Here is a 24,100-nt window from a genome sequence, read left to right as displayed (position 1 = left end):
ATCTGCACTTTGAGGAGGACATATAAGTGAAAACATGACGACGTTCCTATAACGGCGACGTATTTCGGTGCTGAATGGTTTTGTTGTCAGAACAACCTGGAGGCTGCAGGGATGCTCTGTAATGAAGAGTCTCCTCTCAGTGTCAGTGTTGTGAAGAAAAACCTTTGTAAAGTGCTTCTAGCAGTAAAAAACATATAAACTGGGACCACAGTGTTCTTAAAATGCATTTAACCGGTCACTGTGGCAGAAATTGATGTCTTCAATATCAAGTGTTGAGAGCACACTGCTTGTCTTATCGAGGTTGCTATATTTACGTGCGTCCCTACCAGTTAACATCTCAGCCAATAAATGTTGAATGGAACAAGCTGATCTCATGATTTATTTGTGAAGAAGGAAAAAAACTAAACAAAAAAAACAAGGGCATATAACAGAGCACAGAGGCTGGGCATGAAAAGCAAGCAGGGTTTTCATTTCGGGCCGGCACAGTGTAACAGAGCAAACTATTAAAACAAGATGAACAAGGAAAATCAAACCATCTGGCAGACGGATGGCAAAGAGTTATGAGAACACAGGCGAGGGACATAAAACCATTAAAAACGTCTTGTTCTATAACCACAGACATATTGAATTCCATGCTTGTTTTATTATGGTTTTTAGATTTGGCGGGCTTGTACACTGGTTAGCACTCTCACCTCACAGCGACAATATTCCTTTTTGATCATTCTCTTGCAGAATTTTCATTACAGAATTACAAAAATTTTAATTAGAAACTTCTTTTTATTAGTTTATTTTAAATAATTAATTTGCGCAATAGTACAGAAGCGTTCACGGGAATCTGTTGAGCACTCGCTGAATATGTAGGAGATGCAATGAGTTAAATCATGTTTGGTGGATAAAACATATTGTAGTATTGATTCAACCCTAAAAAAGTTTTAATAAAAGCAATTGTCAGTGGTGGATTGTTTGCTGTGAGCCTTTTTTTTAAGTGATTTGAATGAAAAAAGGAATATCAAACATTATGGATAGAATTCATTAAAAAAAAGTCTAGTAGATAAGATTTTTTAACTGGAACACAAGACATGGAGTTGATAAATAGTGTCAACTTAATCACCAAGTGGCAACACATCACTGAGATTGAGAGAAAAATCACATTTCATTGGTGTTTCCTCACTTCTTGAAGATCTGTCATTGATTTAGCACAACGTTTATTTTTATAAAAGTGGTAAATGTGCTGATTGTTAACATGAATTCTTTGATGCTTTCCAATAACTTCTTCAGTGATTATTGATTCACATATAAAACACTTCCCGGAGTTGACGTCGCTGACGAAGGCCGTGTACTGCAGTGCAGAGAGATTCACAGATTTCCGGGAGGATCCGTGACACGCCCACATCTTCATCACGGGGAACCTGGAAACTCTTCTTCATCCTGTGACGATGAGGGCGGTGATTTGCTGCGGCAGCGTGTACACCATGAGGGTCAGGAACACCGAGAGGATGGTGAGGATGGCCAGAGAGATGATGTACTTCTTGAACTTCTTCCAGATGAGGTGGACGAAGGTCTTCATGGGGTTGACGAACCAGGTGAAGGTGGTGGTGGGGCGGCTGAAAGGTGGAGGAGGACTGTTTACACCCGAGTGTGCACAAAGCTACCAGAAGTGCAAAGCAGTCACTGACAATCTCCAAAAGACCAACCAACAAAGCAAATCAAAAAAAAAGTTTTTAAATCGACTCCTCTCACCATTGTCCAATTTTAGTGAAATATCATCTTTTGAGTTTTGAAAACTTCCGAAATTTGTTTTTAAGCATGCTTGTCTCGTCTACAAATCCCTCCATGGTTTGGCCCCTCCCCCTTTTGGAGGAATTTATTAGATGACAAGACATCTTAGAAGGAGATCAGCCAGGAGAGGAGGCTGTGAGGTTTCCAATTGAGATGAACCAGCACTGGACAAAACATCATTTCAGTGAAAGGGTGAACAAGCGGGAATAGTAGAGGGTCTTCCCTCTAGAGTTGAGAGTTAGAAAAAGTGCCGTGACGAACGAGTCATACTTTGGTTTGTCCAGAGGCTCCGGCTCCTTGCGGGCTTTACCCACAGGATTGGCCTCCGCCTGATCCAGGGGCAACAACTGCAGCTCCGCCTCCACCTTCCCCTTCGAACAGATAATCAGTGTCAGCACAAGTAGTTAAAACTGATAATTAAATGAGAATTACAATCATATTTTCCATATTTTCTAGCCTTGTTTTTTATGAGAAGCCATACGATTTTAAAAGAGTTTGTTTTTTTTGTTGGGTACCATTAACAAGAAAGTGTTGCCCAAGCTGTCGGTGTACTCGATGTCCTCCAGTTTGAACTTGCTCCTCTTGTTTTTGCGCTTCTTTTTCTTCTTGCCCCCCTTCTTCATGGCCTCCTCCTTCTCCTTCTCCTCCCTTTCAAAGTCCTTGGCCGTCTTCTGGCGGATGAGCGGCCACCAGCCCTTCATCTTCTTGGCGCGGAAGATGGAAAACCGAGGACTGGCCCGATCCTTCGCCATCTTGATCGCGCACTTACTGGACGCCTTTGCTGGTCGCACCATGTCATTGAGACGGAGGTCGATGGAGCCTTATAGGAAGGAGATTCAGATCCATGAGGGTCACGTAAATCCTCAAGTTTAAATGTCTAACTGTCTGTTAGTGTTGCTCACCCAGGAAGTCATTGGATCCAATTCTGTCATAGTCCCAGACCTGCAGCGTGAGAACAGCCGGCTGACGAAACTCTGACTCCTCCAGAGAGAAGAAGGACTCCTTCTTCTTATACACCACCTCTTTCTACAGGAGGAGACGATCACACTTATTTCTGACAACCACAATGAGCTGATTGATTAACTGATTAGAAATCGCTTGGAGGCATTCTTTATCTGCACACGGCTGTAGGTGACTGTGATGATAGAACCGGCATTGTGCAAATTACACAATTAATCACTTGCAGATTAAAAAAAAAAAAAAAAGTGACAGAAGAAAAGCGGTCGTTGGTTTTAGTCTGAGAGGCACTGAAGTGAAGGACAGTGGAAATCTGGGACGTCGGAACGTTTGGGGTCCTCGCTTATTAACGTGAAAGTCGTGAAAATACAAGCAGGAGGATTTACAGGTACTAACTGAATGGGAGTCATACAACAGTGTGTGAGTGTGTGTGTGTGTGTGTGTGTGTGTGTGTGTGTGTGTGTGTGTGTGTGTGTGTGTGTGTGTGTGTGTGTGTGTGTGTGTGTGTGTGTGTGTGTGTGTGTGTGTGTGTGTGTGTGTGTGTGTGTGTGTGTGTGTGTGTGTGTGAGAACCTCAGTAGGAAGATAGTCGAAGCGGAAAATAAATCTCCAGTTGAAGTTTCCTTCTCCGGTCAGAGAGTTAAAGTGGACGTCCGTCTCTTGCTTCTTGTCCTCGCGTCCTTTAATCCAGCTGCACAGAGGAAAAACAAGTGACCCTCCACACACGAACCTCCAGTTGATCCATTTTAATATCGGTCATGTTATTTTGATCGTGGCGACCGATCAGAAGGGCTGCGGGTGTAAATCGAACCCTTTGACGTAGATGTCGGAGGACGGGTTGCCCGTGAACGGGTTGACGTCCTCCAGAACCACGTCGTCGGTGTTCCAGATGACCACGCGCAGTTCGTACCTGACACAGTGACGACATCGTTACACATCCACCTGCACTTCAGAGAGCCGGCTGTGTGGCGAACCTACTGTTCAGGAAGCCGCGGCTTGATGTCAACAGCAGGAGGCGCTGGAACGTCCGTGGGAAACATGTCCACCCACATGTGGAGATAACCCTAGCGCACAGACACACGGTTCAAGGCGTCGTCGCCGAGGAAAGACTGTAGCGGAGTTTGACGTGGGGTTGAGGGTTTAACCTGTGGCAGACCGGGGCTGTCCGGGTTCAGCAGAGACCGGACCTCCACGTGCTCCGGGACCAGGGGAAGGGCTCCGGGGAGGAACTCGTTCATCTCCCCCCAGCGGTGCAGCACACTCACGGCTGAATGCTCCTCCATCTCCATCTCGTCATCTTCAGACCGCTTGTTCTTCTTCAGCAGAGCTACGACAACAACAACAGCGCTGCTGTTAGAGCCGCTCATAGCAGTTAGTCTGCTTTCAGGCTTCTTTTTGATGCTTGAAATCAACGAATGGACAAAAAGCTTTCCATTGTGTGTGTTATCAGGTTAGGTTCAATTAAAACAAACGTTGATGGCATTATTATCATTAGTAGTAAAGTTGTAGTCAGAGCCACCAAACCCGAGACCAAGAGCCAAGAGTTTAAGGTCTTGGGGAAAAAAAAACCTTCTCAAAGGCAACAATACTAATTATTAGTGCATTAAATTTGTTTCCAATGTTGATGATGACCCTCCCAAAAAAACAGATTTGGAAATCAGCTAAATATATTAATTTAAAGAGATTTAAATGTTAGATCCACTTTATAGGTTTGATCATTTGAAAACAAACTACAGTAAAATTACTTCAACGCTGCAGTGCGTTTGTGGGAGTGTAAACACAAACTCTGTAAACAAACTCTGGGCCAATCTGACATAAGTATAAGGGCAAGTGTTACCCCAGTGAGCATTGAAAATAAAATAAGAATAATAAATAAGGTCTTCATATTTATTTATTTATTTATTTAATAAATAAATAAATCATAACAATATCCAGAACATATTTAACTCATTAAACTGACAACTTGAAACACTAAAACATGTTAGTAGAAGAAAAAACAAATCATGTGGTGTATTCTTTCTTTCTTTCCTTCTTTCTTTCTTTCTTTCTTTCTTTCTTTCTTTCTTTCTTTCTTTCTTTCTTTCTTTCTTTCTTTCTTTCTTTCTTTCGATCACCAGGGATGACTGGTGGGAAACGATGTAGATAGATAGAACTAGCCGATGGCAGTAATGCAACTTTATGGATGCACACTGCCGCTAAACCCAAAAGAAGAAGAGGAGGAGGAGGAGGAGGTGGAGGAGGAGGAAGAGGAAGAGGAAGAGGAAGAGGAAGAAGAAGAAGAAGAAGCGCCAGGAGAAAATGAAAGCCCAGCTTCTTGTGAGGTCTTTGTTGATGACAACTGACAATCACATTCTGTTTTAATCAACTGTTTCTTTGAATTTAAATTTAAAAGATTCATCTGTTTTTGATATCCAGTGACCTCTTCATATTTCTGATGGCCCTGAGCCAAGTGGTAGCAACTGGTTACGTTAACCTGCCTCCCCAACTACTCGCTCGTCGATCTTGTTGTCTGCCCGTCCTACCTTCAGGTACGGCGTCTGGCGGTATTTTGAAGATTTTGTTGAGAACTTTTACAACAGACGGCCTGTATTCTGCAGACGGGATGCCGTTCTCCTTGCAGAGTTCTGCCAAGATGGTTGATGGCCGCTTCGCATCACGCCATTCATTGTAACCATCCCTAGAGAGAGAGAGAGAGAGAGTTTTCCTCGACCATAGTTCTACTACCGTTTAGGTTTACTGTCGTGACGGTTACGGTGGTACCAACGTGTCATAGTACAGAGCCAGGCCGCAGGCCGCTCTGTGGCGGCTGTAGAAGCGGTTCTCCACGTCAATCCGTGTCTCGCCGATCACGTCATCGGAACCCACAAAGTTGTGGTCCATGACCTTGATCTGCAGCTCGGTCTCCAGCGGGAACGACACGGTGAGTTCAAACACCCTGAGAGACAAACGGCAACGGCACGTCAGAAGAAAAAAGAAAGAAGAGAAACCACATTTGTTGCTTGACTGACGGTTCGACGGGCCGGTACGAACTCTCCAAATGTCGGGTTGAGCTGTTTCGGAATGTATCGGTCTTTGGTGTCCAGACATTGCTCTCCCACCTGGATGACCAGGTATGGGTCGGCCTTCCCGTTGGAGTCTGCAGGAGCCAGGTTGGTGGCCTGACAGATACCAACAGAAACAAAACACAGTGGAAGTGACGGTATGGTGCAGATCCTATACCATCTTTAAACAGATTTGAACCCTCCACCATTCAGCCAAATCTCATCTGTTCACATGAGTACGAGTCAAACGGGAACCTTGACGATGTAGACTCGGACCAAGACTTTGACCGGAGTGTTTCTCGGGATTCCAGTGGTGATTTCACACTTCAGGCTTTCTGTGTCTTCTGGATCGATCGGATAAACCATGAAAGATCCCTGAGGCCAGAGAGTAAAGAATATTGACGCTTCAGAGCATAGTGACAAACCGACAGGCATCTCGGTATCCGCCGTACCTTGTATTTGCCCATAATCTTCTCCTCGTCGTCGTCGTCGTCGTCATTGAAGTTGGCTTTGCCCTTCTGGAGCGGGAAGATCTTCAGCCAATCCTGAAACTGCCTGAACTCCGACTCCAGCTCCCCCGGATACAGCTGAACACAAAACAAATACAGACGGAGGGATATTCTCTCCGCATCTGCTCTGATTCTACTCGTTTTTAAAGTTTCTTTCAAACACTATTGCAGTGTAACTGAGAGCATAATGTCCACGTTAGACCAAAAGGGATTAAACGACTTTGACAGTCAAACCTTTAGGGTGGCAATCTTCTTTCGTTTGGGAGGCTCAACCTCCACCACCACTATTTCATCTTCCTCCTCCTCCTCCTCCTCCTCCTCTTCAATGTTTCCCATGCTCAGATTCCCTCCATCTGTGTCGAGAGAGAAAAACGTTACAAACAGTAATAAGCACAACCCCTGAGAAATATAACAATAATAATATTATAATATTGCAATAAAATAGGATTGTTTTGATAATATTCTGATAAAGTCGGAAAGTAAATATTGAAGTCCTCAGTCTTCACACGTATTTAATCGTCTCAGCAGCCTCAAGTGGACATTAGTAGTACTGCAGCTGAAATCCACAAACGTTTTAATCTAAAATGATTCAAGACATAATCAAATGAAGATATTTACCAGAATTGTGAGGCGAACATAAGTTCATCATAAAACGAAAAAGTCAACTTTACCATTTTCGCCCTGTTCTTCCATTTCTTGTTCTTCAGCTGCCTATAAACGAGTAAAAAAGGTATATTACAATTTCAAGTTCTGCTCTTTCCAAAGAAATATATGTACACATATGACATGTACACATATGATATAGCTTGATATGGATGTGCTGTTTGGTTTATTTTTTACTCGTGTTTTCTCTGAGTTTTATTCATTTACTCTCTTATTTGATTATAATTATCTGGTAAACACGTGAAAACATTTCCCCTTTTATAAAACACTGTAAAACAGAATTTGTTTGAATTATTTCAGCAGTGATGTTCATCACAAATATTCAGGCACACGGGTGAACCGACGCCTCACCAGCTTCTCCAGCTCCTCCACTGAAGCATAATATTTAGACCACCAGTCCAACTCAGCCTTCTCAGGCGCGTCCTCCTCAAGCTCCTCTATCTTCTTCTTCAGCTTTTGAAAATGTCCCTAAGAGAGTTGGATCACATCAATGAGCAATGAATCGCCAGTCGGGGAAACCTCGTTTTCAACGTTGTCCCAGGCTTTTTGGTTTTGAAGCTCTTAATCCTCAGTGGAGGAGTTGAGGGCGAGTTTAATGAACGTACATTAACCAGCTTGAGGGGGTTGATGGGAATCACTGACTGTGTGACCGCCAGGCTGGTGAGTTTCATGTTCTTCATCGAAGTCAAAGGATTGGCCTTTGGTGTGTTCTGCTTCACTAGCGAGACATAACAAACATCTGGTAAAAAAAAAAATATATATATACATTTTTTTCCATCATTGTTACAGGTCTCACCTTTCGGCTTTGGCTTCTCCTCTTCCTCCTCCGGCTCCTCTTCAACACGTGGGCCGTAGTCCATGAGGCTCTGGACGACGTACGACCCGACGAGGGCCAGCTGACCAAACGCCCGATGCTCCACCACAAACACTGTGAGAGGAGGGTGGAGGTAGGACTGCTCCGGCAGCTCCTGGCCGGACCAAACGCAGGCAGAACAGGTAGGAGGAGAGATAGCAAGATGTTAACTCATCTTTTTTTTTTTTCAATTAAATTATCATTATGTTTGAAGTAAAAATAGACTGTAGAAATAATAAGTAAACTTCTGTGCTCGAAAAAAAAAAATCCTGTTCCTTTGAGACTTGTTGCAATTGATTAAGCAATGTAGTGTCTTCTGGAGTAACATCTTTCATTGCGTGACACGGCGTTGTTATGCGCTGACAGAAACTGACCACATCGATGTAGCCGACCACCTCCTTGAAGTTTGGGTGGGCCTTGTAGCTCTCCATCTCCTCAGACTCCAGCTGTTTTCCTGCACACTCCACCCTCACCAGGGGCCGCTCCACCTCAAACAACTGCACTCGCTTCAAATCCCGCACCCCCCAGAACAACACCTGAACGAAAGCAGAGGCAGACATGCGGTTCTACAACAAATCCACAGAGTGTGTGTGTGTGTGCGTGTGTGTGTGAGTATCTTAAGGTTAAGATATGTCTTGATGTCAGAAAATAGTTTAGGTTTTTTTCCCAATAATCGCCAATAGTAGCCTACTAATGACTGAATTTAGAGTAAGAAAATGTGTGTTCAGTGCACAATGACCACAATGATTCTGAGTCTTCTTGTTCTTCTGGTGTAGACATCAACCTGACTTTATGAGAATTCGTGACACTTTAGAAAGAGTGTTTCGGTGAAGCGACCTCGATCCTGAAGGTCTTCAGAATAGGCCGCACTCCGTCTGGGATGATATAATACTTCTGCTCCTCCATGTAGGTCAGTTTCTGAGGCTCCACGCTGCTGGGCAGACAGGGCTGCAGAGAGGACAGGATTTTATGCATCACTAAAACCAAGTAACTCATTCTGTCATTTTGACCTCTTTCTACAAAAAGTAATTGGTGAATATGGGCTTATTTTGCGAATCTGTGTGTTCAAGTAGCAGCAGTGTGTCAGGACACTATGAGACAGGCTGGAAACTAATAGATTACATTCATTCTTTATCTGGAGTTGAATTCACCTGAGTTGTAACAACCTGAAGGAAATATGTTTACACAGCCACACTAAGTGCTCCAACAGAGGGTAAACCAATGGTGTATGGTGAGCATTGTCAAATGCATTCATTTAATTCAAGTTTTAATTTAAAAAAGCATGTAATTCAGACAAAGAGCTAAAGGTCCAGTTTCTAAAATTGCCCATTTTGGAAGAAGCATTGATTATTTACAATCACGTTTAAAGAAATCTTCACAAATTTATCATTTTGCAACATTTATGCATTTAAATTTTGAGTTTTTTGTTATGCGGCCCAGTCTTGTTCTGTTTTGTTTTTTCAAACTCACAGTGTCACAGTGATCCATACACCATCATGTCAGACAGACAGACAGACGGACGGACGGACGGACGGACGGACAGACAGACAGACGGACGGACGGACAGACGGACGCCACCTCTCCGAATCCAGAGTAGTCCAGCTCGATGAGCTCGAAGGTGGCCAGCAGCTCTCCGGCCGGAACGCGTCCCAAGCTGATGTCATAAAAACGGAGTCGAGGCTTCTGGTAGTGTTTCTCCACAGTCTTAAACTCGGGCTCCGCAAAAGCTCGGCCAAGAGGCTTCGGTCGGCCCTGAAGGCAAACAAACACACTCAAGGGTCTGCTCCTTTTTAAACAACTTGATGACTTGGGCAGAGTTACGATGTTAAATGTTGTTGACGAGTTAATACAGTAAGATTTGATCTTTGTTGGCGAGAGGTGAGTTAGTGGCATGATTAAATTAGTATTCTCTGAGTGGTGCCCTTAAGCAAGGCGCCTTTCGATGCTTCTTCTTGGATAAAAAAAAAAAAACAAAAACCCAGCTTCAGCAAAATAAAACAGTATAGTTTGAGAAATATTTTTTTTTAAAATGCAGCGTTTTATAGAATTGACCCAGAAATAGAAATGTATTTATTTAGTTTATTACCTTGAGAGTTTCATCTAAAAGGTCAAGTCTTATTTAAATGATCTGTGTTTTTTTGTACTGTCTGTATTGCTAATATAAAATCACACATTACATTTACCGACCAGGTTATTCTTGACAAAATGAACGGGAAGATCTGAGCTGATCCAGTTATTTATGGTGCAGGATTATTCAACCTTGTATATTAAACTGTTTAGAATTATATATATATATAACTAAATCAGTCTGTGACAGAACAGTTGTTCATTTGAACTTATTAACAAAGCTCCAACTGGGTGCCATGAAACCTTTTCAATGACAAAACATAATGGGATTTTGACTCCTCGCAGAGTATAAAAAAAAAACCAACAAATGTTGTGTGGAGTTACCATTGAGTCATAGTCATAAACATTGATGATGATGAGGGGCAGGTCCTCTTCCAGCTGCTCTCTGGTTCCCTCTAGCAGAACTCTGTCAAACACCAAACACTCACACCAGGCGGGCGACACCGTGTCCGACAACACCTGAACGCAAACACACGCAAGACGCCTTTTTACTCGGCTCGATGACAACGGATATCATACAACGGTATACAATAATTCTGTGACTGTCGTGCAGGGAGACGTCTCGAACAAACCCGGGTCCGCTGGCACTGTGTGGAGAAGACCACTTTGGCAAACGGGTCCGACAGGCCGTCATCATCTGCAGCCAGCAGGCCTCTCCCCTGGTACAGGTGACACCGCAGCTGGAAGTACCTGCTGTCTGCAGAGAGAAAGAGAAATCAACCATCGCCTGGCGAGGAACGGCCGCGTCGCAAAGTCCGTTTCCACATCCTTGAGCAAAAAAGTAAAATGTAAAAATCTTGTTGGGCTGACTCACCCTGGCAGGACAGACTGACGGGCAGTTTCCTCTTCCCGTTAGTGGCGCCGGGCCTCCGCTGCTCCTCCGGCTCTTCCTCGAACACGGGCATGAACTCCTCTGGCAGGCCGTTGATGACATCTTTACTGTACTTGATATTCCCCAGCCACAGGTAAACCTCCAGCTTCGCAAAGATCTCAACCGTTGAGCCTCCAGGAGACTAGAGAGAGACAGACGGGGGGGGATCCAGAGGCGGAACAACAGTGCAAAGTGATCACATCTTCGACAGACCAGTTGATTTTGATAGTGATCTTTGATATTATAAAAAAAAAAAAAAGCTTGCACATGAATGTTTAATAGCAAATATTAAAACATACTGGTATACTCTATCAGCATATACGAGGTACATGAATTCTAAAATGTTTTTTGATTCATTCATGCAACTTTATTTTTCATGCCGATGGCATTACTGATTCCTGATTACACTTGGTTTCTACTGTCTGTCACCTGCTTCTCATACTGTCTGAACACTGTGAAATCACTGAAGGGTCCACTTCCTGTCTGTTCCAGTCCGAAATATAATCCACCTCTAACTGCACCAATTAACACCCAGAGCGACAAAACCGTCCGGACTGACAGAGAAAATCCACACACACAAAAAAATAAATAAACCAACAGCAACGGCTCAGAGGACAGTTACCTTCATGTACAGTGTGGTGATTTTTCCACAGTCCCGCCCCCTCTGCTCCTCAACCAATGAGAACGCGATGGAGTGGGCGGGGATCCGAACGTAGGCCAGTCGCTTGTTTCCGCTCAGCAACCAGAGAAAAGCGTCTGGGATGGTGCTCTGCGGCTGGAGAGAGCGTGGAGTGAAAGACACCGTGTGACGCCTCGTGGGCAAAAATGCATTTATGACGACTCTGTGACTTCTCGTGATTTCCTCCATGACCTCTGACCTCTGCGGCCAGTTGACGGAGTGTCTTCAGGAGCTTCCTGCTGTCTATCAGCCGCTGCTTGGCTGTCTTCCTGGTGAGCCGTCTCCTGGCTTTGATTGCCTGTCTGGCCACCAGGACCTGGAGACGATGGAACGGTCAGCCACACAGAGAGAGAGAGGGAGAGAGGGAGGGAGAGAGGGAGGGAGAGAGGGAGGGAGGGAGGGAGAGAGGGAAGGAGGCACATGGCGATGAGAAAACAGTAAAAAAAAACAAAAAAAACAACACACATCTGGAAACAAACTCACCAACTTCTTCTTGATAAACTCCTTCCTGCTTTTGTCCAGGCTGTTGGGACGACACTGAGACTTCTTGTCTGAGAAAACGCTGAACTGTCTGCAGGGGAAAAGATCAGTTAAACCAAAAATTAAAAACCAAAGTGAACCGATGCTTCGGCTCTCAGAGTGACGCTGACCTGCAGGACGCCACCAGCTCCAGCAGCACCTCCACCAGACGCTCCTTCACTTTACTCTTCGGCCGCCTCAAGAGAATTTCCACTTCGTTGAGGCCAATCTCCTAAAAGAGGCGAGGAGAGCGGCGTGGGCGACGTCATAAGCACTGACTGATCCGGGTTAGTTTTTACATTAAAATAATTGCTCTGTACTCACCAGCCTGTCGGCCATCTTGCTGAGTAAGTTAACCAGATAGAGACGAAAACAGTGATCCTCAAACTGAGTCCAGACATGGAGACACGGCTTGAGCCTCACAGAGGGAGGCTGCAGCTGAATACACTTGAATGACCTGAGAAACAAAAAATAATTACGCGGGAGACACCGGTTACAGTATAAAGAATAATAATCATTATCGTGGTTTTTTTTTAAACTGTCCTGTCATTGAACTCTTCTGGAGAGAGCTTCATTGTGCCTCAGAAGAGATTTATAGATGTCGTGTCCCTCTGGAGAGTAAGACTTTAATTTTTTGGATTTCTGCCACTAAAATGGCTCAAAAGGGACAAATGTTTATTGAATATATTACTGGTGGCTGGGAAGAAGGCGACCGGGAGGAAATGGCCGTGACAGGAGAGACCGACTCTAAATACCTATATGGACATTTACAAGATGGCGAGGATAACAGCCTATGTCAGCCATAAACTGGAAGAATTTATGTCACGACTTTAGTTTTACAAATTTATGAATATGTAAATAATGACATGGATCACTCCTCTTATTTCATTTTGTTCATATATTTCAATGTGATTTGAATAGCTCAAACCCGACTCGCTCAAAAGCATGCATAATACATAGCGAGTGTAAATTCGTTTGAGATGTCGCTCCAGAATTTGTACCATAAAGTTTGACTTCACCTCAAAAACAACTGTTCAGACGCCATCATGTTGTCGAGCTGAACCAATGATCACAAAGTCCAACCAACAGGCGGAGGTCACATCATCATTTTATACGTGTATAGAGTATAATTAAGTGGATCATATACACGGTCTAAAGGAGGGTGAGGAAACGGACAGACTCACCCGTCATACTCGGTGGGCTGGGGTCTCATGGCAGCAGACAGAGATCGGTTCTCAGGTTCGGGATTCTGCACTTCCAGCTCGTCCTCCGACTCCAGCAGAATGTGCGACTCCTCATTCAGATCCTCCCGGCTCCTCATCAGATCCTCCCGGCTCCTCATCAGATCCTCCTGACTCCTTCTTAGATCCTCTTTGCCCTGGCCCTTTTTAGATTTACCGACCTCCACGACCTTTCCTTTGTTACCTGCGAGGGACAGTTATGAGGCTCAAGGAATAAAATACGATGCGACGCCTCTCCAATGTTGTCGAGCTCAGAATCAAAGGTCACTTCCTGGCAAAAATCTCTCCATGGGTGGCTAAAACTGTGTTTATTTCAAAGTGACCCTTTAATTTTTTTTATTTTTTTTTTACAAAAATCTAAATTGCAGTCACGTTTAGTCCTTCAGTTTTTCTGAGGAAGCGGCAACTTCTGATCAGCAACTTCTTTCTCCAGCTAACAGATATCCCTTTATCTAAACTCAAAACACTAGAATGATACGGTTCTTAAAACAAGACCCATGAGTTGTTTTTTTATTTGTAGTGACTGATAAAATAACCCCGCTCTTTTATTAAGACTTTGAAATCATTTGCAGTCATTTGCAAAGTGTTGCATCAAACGCCTATCGTTCACCTATCGAGAGCTCGAAAGACAGCGCTTTGGTTCCCACAGACGGGTCCATCATCGTGACTTCAAACAGGGACGCAAACAGCAGAAACTCCTCTTTCTGTCCCAGAAAACCCTGAAGAAGACAAACAAAGAAACGAAGTGATGCTCGCGCATGAATTAATGTTGTGGTGCTTTAAGGGGAAATAGAGGGAGTTCATTAGACAAGCTCTCGCGGATTGCAAAGCAAGCAATTTTATACTCTTTCAAATGTGTAAAAGTGAATTCTATAAATACTGGAGGGTATTCTAAGCAGAAATGACCTCTCATAATATTATATCCATTCAGGCATGCTGTGAGTTTCACAAAGCGAGGCAAACAAATTCAACAACTATGAACGTCGTCACCAGAATTGTAGCTCAGTGACGAAGACGATGAAAGTGGCGGGGAGAGCCACTGACCTCGGGCAGAGGATGAGTCTCCTCGACTAACACTGTGACCATTTCAGGGACCTCCTCCGCCGCCTCGCCCGAATCTTCGTCTGCTCCACCGCCGCCTGAAGAAACACAGCAAGAGGAGGCAAGCAGACGTTTTAGAGTTACTGGCATGCAAATCAGGACTGGATTGGAAACTGTGCTGTTGCATCCATGAAAATAAAATGAAAATATTGAAATACAAGAGAAGGATTGTAATTATAATGGTCAACAAGTCTACAGACGGGCTTTTTTTTTTTTTTTTTTTTAAATAGATAAGGATGGAAAAGACACAACACTTCTCCATAATGGCAGTGGGCTCACCTCCCTTGGAGCTGCTCTTCTTCTTCTTCAATCCCAGCTTGCCCAACGCTCCTTTCATCTTCACAGATTAAGCAGAGTTGTGAGCGGTAATGAAGGAATGTTAGATTTGAACGGGAAAAACAGAAAACGCCCGGGACTCGCTCCCTCAGTCCAATTCATATTTAACATAATTCAGCTGGAGTCACTAATTGAAATGTGTTGGTATTTTAAATGTAGGAGGGAAGAAGCAAAGAAAGCTTTTGCCGTAACTTTGTTAACTGGCACATCATTATTCTGCTGGTACTGATCTTGGTACTGGGGAGCAGTTGCATGGTTTGGAGGTTTTACTGCTCCAACAATACCTGAATTAAACGATTTTATCTTCATCAACTTCTACAGAAACCCTGACAACAAGCCACTCCCGACAACTCGGCAGAACCTGAGCAACGTCTAAAACATGCCAGGCTGCCGCCCACTAGGATTCAGTAGTGTAGGATACCTTTCCCACAGCGCCAGAACCCGAATCCGCATTGAGAGCGGCCGGAGAGGAATAAACCTCCATGGTGAGGGCGAGGAGGATTCGGCCTCGATAGAAGATTCCTTCACCCAGACCTTGATTCAAAGCCTGGAGAGAAGAGCGTTTGGTCTCATGGCTTTATTGCATGTTGACATCACACACACAGAAACAAGCTGGTGGCACTCTGCTTGCGAGTCATTTTTAAACTTAAAACTAAAAGCTGGTGAATTAAACAGTATGAATACGCAAACGGTGCGTAAAATCAAAAGTCCACTCTGCCCCTGTGAGTGACATTTAAATGTAGTGGCAGACAGACGTCGCGAATGTTTGGAATAAATAAAGATCTTCTGTTTACTGCTTTGCTGAGCAACGTCGTTTCTCTCCTAAAGCTTATTTTGTAAAGCAAAATCTATCTATATTTCATCATATACAGCGATAGAAATCTGGTTTCTGCCTTCCTTGTGCTATTTGGATGGACTCATATTGGGAATCCTCTATGAGAAAAATGAAAATATACGTGTAATGTGGCTCTAATGTGCCACACAAATATTACAGGACTGAACAGATCAAAATATGATCCTATAATAGTCATTTTAAAGCCACTTTAACCTTTTAAATTTGTATTCACTAGCTACAAAAAGACGAGTGAAAGTAGGTGTGGTGTCAATCTTGTCATCATATTCCCCTTTGAAATAATAATTTCTGGTGAGAGTCATTTACCTGGTGCACATCTCCGAGGGTGGAGTTTTGAGGAGAGCCATACAGGTTTACCCAACTTGGTCCAAAGGTGGGGTTAAACCCTACAAACAAATATGAAAAAAAACCTTATGTTTCTACATATTTAGAAGGGCTTCGTCATGTTGTAGCAGTTAATGGTAAACTCGATTCACAGAAAGGCCCCGGGAAGGATTTGAACCCACAAACCTATCCCCGTGAGGCGAGAGAACAAACCACTGCACCACGTCATAATTTAACAAACAAAGAAGCACTAAAAACATTAAACCTTTGATAATAAAGTATTTTCAGCTGCAACAAAGGTGTCAGATGTTTCAATTTAAAACCAAGAAAAACTTAAACGATGAGGCTTGAAAACAAAGAGGTGAAAAGCCTGTTTATGTCTAATTCTACCTGCAGGAAGACGTTCAAGTTTGTTTACCAGTTTTCATTTCACCAGGGGAACGTGTCTATATGTCAATTTAATTTATTCACGTTTTCATCTGTACCATTTCGAGTCGGATCCGAGATCTGCTGCAGGTCCAAGAAGTGTGTTGCCAGCGCGATGTCGCCCATTTTGGCGTCATCGAGGATCTGGACTTTGATTCTCTGAGCCAGAGGAGGAAACTGTTCGATGAAGGAGATCTCCTCGTTCCAAACCGGACAGTTGGTGGCGCTGGCAACGGATGTCTCCCCCTCAACACACACACACACACACACACGCACACAAATTTCAATGATTCATCTAATTAGTTTAATTTCGGTATCATTAACATATTCAGTTTTATATTTGTCATTCGTGAATGTTGTTGAGCAATTTCCCCCAGACTTGCTTTGTAAGGAGGCTGATTGATTCTATTCACGCCAAACCAGTGTAATTAGCAGGACAAGCTCCTTTGTTAAGTTACCAGTTTGTCGCAGGAGCTCGCTGAAAGGCACAAAAGAGGATAATTTACTGCCACTAGATAACTGTAACCAGCATGTCTTGGTATTTTGGGATGAATAAAAAACCCACATAGACACAGGACATTCAAACATGTCAACCACACACAGAAACCCTCTAACTCTCCAAGCCACCCACTGGAAACACATGACTATTTATTGATTTTTGACTCGGTGTCTTGGTAGTTTAATCTTTTAACTCTACTTCCTAATTGTAAGCCACGGGCAGACTTTGCAGGGGGGTGGGGGGGTTTCCCATAATTTAAAAATTGCTGATTTAAATATAGTTTGCTGTGTAAAGAGGCTTCCATACATGGTTTCCTGTTCACACTCAGCGCATCTCTGTACCTGTTGCCCTGCGAACGTCACTTGTACATAGGGGTCAATGAATACAGCCCGGTCAGAGACGGACATTTTGGCCATCAGTCCCGCCCCCATGGTGGGAAGGCCCTCGGCTCGGTATATCCGGATACGAAACCGAGCCCACGGACGCTCGGACGGCATGCCGCGGGGAAGGAGCAGGTTCCTGGAAGAAAAATCCAACATCAGAAATGTTCAGCCGAACACGCCGGCTGCCCATGAGTTCGCACTTACAGGACAATCGTAGCTCAAAAACTTCAACTTAAAATAGTATTACCAGCTCTGTTACAGACCTTTCAATGTCTTCAGCGGCTCCAGACGAGGACGGCGCTGACAGACTGGGCATAACCAGAGCGTCGCCCTTCATCAGCACGTTGATGGTGGCCTTGACGTAACCTTTGACCCCCGACCTGGTGTCCGCCGGGTCGGTAAGGGGAGCCCACTTCTGGTAGAACCGATGGTCTGAAGACGAAGTGGAGTCAAAGATCACTGCGGTATCTGGACGGGATCAGAGCAGTACTTCATACGGAGCACTGGTACCTGGTTGGTTGTAGACGGTGGAAATGTCAATCTTGAAGGTTCCAATGTGCGTCATTAGGAAAGGCAGAAGCCCTCGGTGGACCACCTGAGAGGAGGTAACAGCTCAGTCGTTTAGGTTTGGGCACAAAGCCCAACAAAAAAAATACTAATAAAACCAGTGGAACTCACCTTTATCTCAATGACTTTGTCAAAGAAGACCTCAGAACACTCCTGAAACTCAAACTGGAAGTTCTGAAATAGAAAGAATAAATGAGAAAATAGTTCATTAATCCTATCCGGTTGATGGATCCAATCCAGAAATGTGTGAGGAAAAAGGTTGGTACAACATTTCGATCATCACAGGAGAAACACAGAGAGACAGACAATCACAAGCCACATTCTTATTTAAGTCCAGTTCACCACAAACACGTTTTTAAATGGTAAACGGACTTCACTTATATCGTGCTTTTCAACTGTGTGAGGAGTCTCCAAAGTGTCATTAATCACATTCACACATACCAATGGAGGCCGCGCTGTAATGGGGCCTTGCTCAAGGACACTTCAGCGGTGGAAATCAAACTTGCAATCTTCCCATTGAACTCTACGGTACTAAACTCTACATTATCTATGGAATTTTTCCGTAGACCTTTTTGTTTACTGTTGATCAATTATAATACTATAGACTTCACTGTGTTTACCTGTATACTATCACATTCTACTGAACGCTATTGTACTCTACCGTACTCATAACCCTCCCCCCACTCACATCATTGAAGAAGGGACAGTTTGTAGACTTCTGTGTTCCCGTTTTTCTCTTCTGACCTCCCAGTCTGACAAAAACCGCAGGGTTGATGTTTACTCCAGCCAACTTCTGAGCCTCCTGGATGGTCATATTCACCTGCGCACACAAAGAGGAAATACACGTTGTGTTCGTTGGCCTCGTACTTGTTCTAAACTCGAGATTTTCCTCGTTTCTATGAGTCCTTATGGACATCAGTGTCCACCAGCGATTGCAAGGTTTCGACCCTTGGAAAACCTGGATGAACTATTCAAGTGCCAAAAAATTAAATGAAATACACACGGACACACACAGATTAAACAAAAAAGAACAGCTCAGGTATGTCCCATAACTTTGCTTGAGTGCTTTTGTGCAAGAGTTCAGGATCCTCCAGTAGTTTTCTGTATACTACTGGTATAATAACCATATAATAACATCTGTGCCCCAAAAGTCAGCGAGATAAATGAACCAAAAAGAACAACCTCACCTGGAAGCTCTTGACTCTGGGCATGGCCGCAACTGCACTTCTGGTAAGAGGCCTGGAACGACTACAGTGTCGGGAGGAAGCAGAGCGTTATGACTCACGCACAAACGAGTCGCCAATGGAAAGTTGAGGACTGACTGGGAAACGACGTCTGACACAACTTAAACCAAACTGACCTCAGAAGAGGGGTGAAAATGATGTCCAGGTCCAAGTCGTCGTCGTAATAATCGTCATCGTCGTCGTCTTCTCCAAGCGGCGACAGGCTGTGGCCGATACGCCGGGCCTCCCGCTCCCGCTGATCCGGACGGGTGACCAGCTTCGCCCTGACGGGGAGACGAGAGGATGTTTACTTTATCGCCCCTCCATATCACCTCTCCAGTCTGATATAAAAACCAACTTCCTGATCTCTGGGAAGTTCTGGATGATGACTCTCTCATATCCAGAGGATTATCAAGAATCCAACGATGGAGCTGCTTCTAGAAATACCAAGTCCATCTATTGACCCGACTTATAATTCATCTATTTAAAATCCCTGGGGAGTGTCGTGTGGCCTCTCACCTGCCCTCATCAGGTTCGTCGAACGCTTTATTTCTGATGACCAGAGCCGACCTACGGATGAGCGAAGACCAACGAAACGCAGTGAAGATGGACGAAACAATCTGGCGTCTCTTAGCTTATCTCAGTTCAAACAGTCGGACGCTTGTTATTCGGATTTAAAACACACACAAGTCAGACGCTTACTCATCCTTGTCCTCGACTTGCAGGAAGTCCAGTCCGTCCCAGGGTCCCGCCGCTCCCTCGATCGGGTGATACCGGATGTCGAGCTCGATGAAGATCTACGGCAAAAGACGGAGGAGTCGCCGAATCCGTGAACCCGGATTCTGTCGACCCGGCAGAACGTGTGTCTTCTGTGTGTCCTTACATCGGTCAGGCTGTAGTTGGCGTCGGCGAGCGGTTCCCTCAGCATCAACCTCCCCGAGGTGACGACATGCTGGAGACTGACGACCAGCTGACCGAGCAGTCTGCACACACACACACACACACACACCCACACACACACGTGAGTGTGTGTGTGTGTGTGTGTGTGTGTGTGTGTGTGTGTATGTGTGTGTGTGTGTGTGTGTGTTACCTATTAGAGAAGACCTTGACACGTGAGTGTGCGTGTGAGTGTGTGTGTGTGTGTGTGTGTGTGTGTGTGTGTGTGTGTGTGTGTGTGTGTGTGTGTGTGTGTGTGTGTGTTACCTATTAGAGAAGACCTTGCTCGAGTTGTATACTCTAACAGATAAAACTTCATTGCCGATCCCTTTACCGTAGTGAGGCCATCGAAAATACTGCATTAAAAAAAACACACACACACGCAGGAAAAAAAAAACAATCACAAAAAGCTGCTCGCTTAAATAAAGTCTGTACAAACGAAAACGTAAACATGGAGGATAATTAGTGTGACATCACAAAGTACACTTCGGTATCTGGTATTTGACAGATAGTATAAGTCATTAAATGTTTATGTATATTGGAGAAGAAGGAAAAAAAATAAAACTGGAGCACAAGAAGAGTCTTTCGGTTGCACGTTTCCTATCAAAGCCATTGTCTTTTGTGTATTTGGGATCCGACTCACACTCAACCTTGGACACGCCTGAAGAACAAACTCTGGCCCGAGGAACAAAACTCAGACACAGAGACACCACAGACCTGCTCAGCTCACACTGGGGTTATTGTCGGACATTTTCTGTTTACAATCAACACGTGCAACTGGATGTTTTGACATTTATCAAGTAAAGAAATCAAATGTTTTTTTGTCATTTTACTTTTTGAGCTGGGTATGAACAATGATCAAACACCTCCCTTTAGCTTTGTGTTAATAAAAACCTTATTGTCCCACTGATTTATAATTCTAAACGTCTCCCTTAACAGCCACAGGTAATGTGTTTATACGAAAGTATGCTGTTCTGCTTTTCTTTGGTCAGAAAAATGAAAGTGAATATGTGGCTCTGATGATGACATTCTGTTTGTGGCGGAGCGTTAAATAATTGAAAATTATCTTTTTGTTGTTTGTTTCCCTCAGGCGATCTGTTTTAATCAGACCACAATTATAGCATCAGCGTGGCTTTTTGCTAACCTTCCAACATTTGAATTCAGTGCGGCCACAAGGAAGCAATGACTCACATTAAAATGAGTGTAAAGGGACAGAAGAACGGAGTGAGACGTAGAAATAAAAGCCCCCGTAAATATAGATCCGGTTCTTCTGCCAGCAACACGTCACGTTCGATATTTCATTCTGAGATGCTCTGTAAAGGGACTGCGGGGAAAACTGTTGGTCATTAGTTAGTAGAGGGAGGAACAGTTTCTGGAATGTAAATGTGACACAAACCAGGATATGATTTATCACTACTCTGCTTTAATTCAATCTCCCTCTGCATAGTTAGTTAGTTAGTTAGTTAGTCCATTCATTTCTATTATATCGATGTCGATCAATAGATAGATAGATAGATAGATAGATAGATAGATAGATAGATAGATAGATAGATAGATAGATAGATAGATAGATAGATAGATAGATAGATAGATAGATAGAGATAGAGAGCGATAGAGAGAGCGATAGATAGATAGATAGATAGATAGATAGATAGATAGATAGATAGATAGATAGATAGATAGATAGATAGATAGATAGATAGATAGATAGATAGATAGATAGATAGATAGATAGATAGATAGATAGATAGATAGATAGATAGATAGATAGATAGATAGATAGATAGATAGATAGATAGATAGATAGATAGACCGTCGTGAGGTAAGCATTTTACCATATGTGTTCACTTTTGTTCATTTTTTTAATTCAACACTCGTCCACAGCCCCTTAAGGAAATAATAAATATGATTATCAACAGTCGGTCCATATGTGTGTATTCCTGTCATATTTATTAATTACTCTGCTATTTATCTACCTGCGTGACACCAAACTGCATGGGCACTTCTTTGACAGTTTATGGGTCGTCCAGATTCGGCTTCCATAAACTGCAGCTGGATACAGTGGGACCGTGTTGTTGTGTGTGTGTGTGTGTGTGTGTGTGTGTGTGTGTGTGTGTGTGTGTGTGTGTGTGTGTGTGTGTGTGTGTGTGTGTGTGTGTGTGTGTGTGTGTGTGTGCGTGTGTGTTGAGGGAGTGTCTGTGTGTGACCATGTGTACTATAGGAGGGGTTACAGTTTCTTATCATCTCAATTAAAATAGTTTCAATCTGGAGCAGGCAAACAGCAGCGGCTACCAGCTCAAACATCCACAGAAATAAAACAATAGTTATTTCTCCTTGAGGACCCTTGTTGACATAAATCATTGTTTATATCTTCATCAGGTCAACTTTAAACTCGCTGACAGTCTGTCTGGAGGGATTTTAATCCCAGTTGTCCACAGATGTCTGAAGAACTGACCAAGTGCCGAATGATTCTGGTGCTGATCCATGTTTACTGACCTCGTTGAAGACGGCCACGTTCGCACAGTGCAGGATTCTGGTTTTATGGGTGAAACCTGGGAGGAAGAAAGACCGTTACCGTGGCAACAGCACTCACACCACAAGGCTTTGTTTACCATCGCCATACTATAAATATAAAATAAACGGACCACAAATACAGTTGAAAACATAAAGAAGAGAGAATGCAAATTTAAAACAGAACGAACTGTTGGTGGAAATAATCATATATTTTAAAATCGTCGGTCAATTCTTAATTTTTGATGCAACTTTTGACAGGACCATGTTAGTGACTGTATACACGAATAAAACTCAGTGTAAGAAGGCTTGTTACTTTCATCATAATCTAGGTTTTTTTTTATCATTATCTTAAAAGATAAATTATCAGCTGATTGTGCTCCTATCTATATGTTGGCAGTATTCCTTCTCAGCCGTTTGGTTGTTACGTTTTCTCACCGTCACTGTTCCTTTAAATAACTAATAACATCTATAGAGCATCTTCCTCCAACTAATATATTACCAAGAGAGTCAGTTATTTGTCACCCTCACAGAGCTGACAGGTTTCCCCCCCCCCCCCCCCCCCCCCCCCCCCCCCCCCGAGTATGCTTTGGACTATGTACTTTTTACTCATATTCAAATCAATTTCTATCATATTCCAGCTGTAAGTCACTGTGGACTTATTCCAGTATTTTGATGTTTGTTTTTGTGGTGAATTAGGCATTTATTCAAAAAAATTAATAAATAAATAATTTAATTCCTTCTTCTCTTTACATTTTTCAACTTTTATTCATGGTATGTAATTTGTGCATATTTCTAACTGTGTTGTTTTTGAAGCTGCAAACAAGATTTCACTGTGGCAACACTATGACAGACATGTTAGTGAGAAATGTGCTTTACAAGTACATATTTTAGACAGAAAATGGGATTGGATGTCAGCAAATGACATCGAAAAGTAAGTAATACTTCAAATTTGCATGTAACTGAGTACAATGTTTTGTTGTTCTGTCCACTTCTCAATACATGATTGTGCACATGAAAGACAAATAATATAAAATCTATCAAGCAATTATTTATTTTCTACTTTCAGTAAAAGTTGCAGTATTATTTTTTTTTAAGTAGTAGATACTACCATTAAATAACTGATGTTCAGTTGCACCACTTTGCGGGACTGGTGACATTCAGTTGGAACTGGATCCTTAAAAGCACAACAGTTAACCCAAAGGTTAGAGAAGCCGGTTTGTATCCTGACACAGAGAATCATTTCCCCAAGGGAGTCAATCCAGAACATTTCGTAAAAGAATGTGCTTTATCCCGACTATCCTCACAAAAACGATACAAGTGTCAGTATTGCTACTACTTTGAAATAAATTCTGCTTTCTCTTGAGCATTTCTACAATTTACCACTGCGACTAGACGGGAGAGCAACATCTGGCAGCGTGAAGAGAAGAGAGGCGGTTACCTCTGAAGGAAAGCTCTACCTTCCTGTCGGTTTGACCCGGCAGGTTGAAGAGCTTCTTCAAGTTGACGCTGATGGACATGATGATGGACGGCCGTCAGTCTCGTCCGTCTACATCGCGTCTCCCAGCCGTCCCAAGTCCTCCGTCTCCACACTTCAGCAGGTGGAAACTTCACTGCCGAGTGTTTTCAGGAAGCTTGTTACAGTGTGTGTGTGTGTGTGTGTGTGTGTGTGTTTGGGCAGGACCTCGCCAATGTTTGAGAAG

At 43.4% G+C, this 24,100-nt stretch overlaps 1 protein-coding gene across 1 annotated transcript; it reads right to left on the bottom strand.

Moving 5' to 3' along the window:
- Window positions 1-1,423: 1,423 nt before the first annotated feature.
- On the bottom strand, window positions 1,424-23,917 carry fer1l4 (fer-1 like family member 4; the record flags this gene model as incomplete). The annotated part of the gene is made up of 49 exons (XM_080495475.1): window positions 1,424-1,604; window positions 2,050-2,150; window positions 2,295-2,599; window positions 2,682-2,805; window positions 3,309-3,426; window positions 3,547-3,645; window positions 3,714-3,799; window positions 3,881-4,062; window positions 5,258-5,412; window positions 5,500-5,670; window positions 5,766-5,893; window positions 6,032-6,151; window positions 6,229-6,363; window positions 6,520-6,638; window positions 6,957-6,996; window positions 7,300-7,416; window positions 7,554-7,666; window positions 7,745-7,916; window positions 8,176-8,337; window positions 8,639-8,749; window positions 9,380-9,553; window positions 10,253-10,387; window positions 10,501-10,625; window positions 10,743-10,941; window positions 11,422-11,574; window positions 11,678-11,794; window positions 11,962-12,049; window positions 12,129-12,229; window positions 12,322-12,454; window positions 13,182-13,422; window positions 13,849-13,957; window positions 14,283-14,377; window positions 14,619-14,676; window positions 15,097-15,222; window positions 15,835-15,914; window positions 16,338-16,524; window positions 17,119-17,296; window positions 17,424-17,592; window positions 17,671-17,755; window positions 17,839-17,901; window positions 18,416-18,547; window positions 18,915-18,975; window positions 19,088-19,234; window positions 19,470-19,520; window positions 19,653-19,747; window positions 19,834-19,933; window positions 20,154-20,242; window positions 22,383-22,438; window positions 23,839-23,917. 49 exons carry the CDS (start codon window positions 23,915-23,917, stop codon window positions 1,424-1,426), a joined length of 6,165 nt encoding a protein of 2,054 aa, XP_080351601.1.
- Between the last annotated feature and the right edge of the window lie 183 nt (window positions 23,918-24,100).

Source organism: Blennius ocellaris, assembly GCF_963422515.1.
Source record: "Blennius ocellaris genome assembly, chromosome: 4".
Classification (NCBI taxonomy): Eukaryota; Metazoa; Chordata; class Actinopteri; order Blenniiformes; family Blenniidae; genus Blennius; species Blennius ocellaris.
The sequence above is the reverse complement of the archived record's forward strand: the minus strand, read 5'-3'. Positions and strand labels throughout refer to the sequence as shown.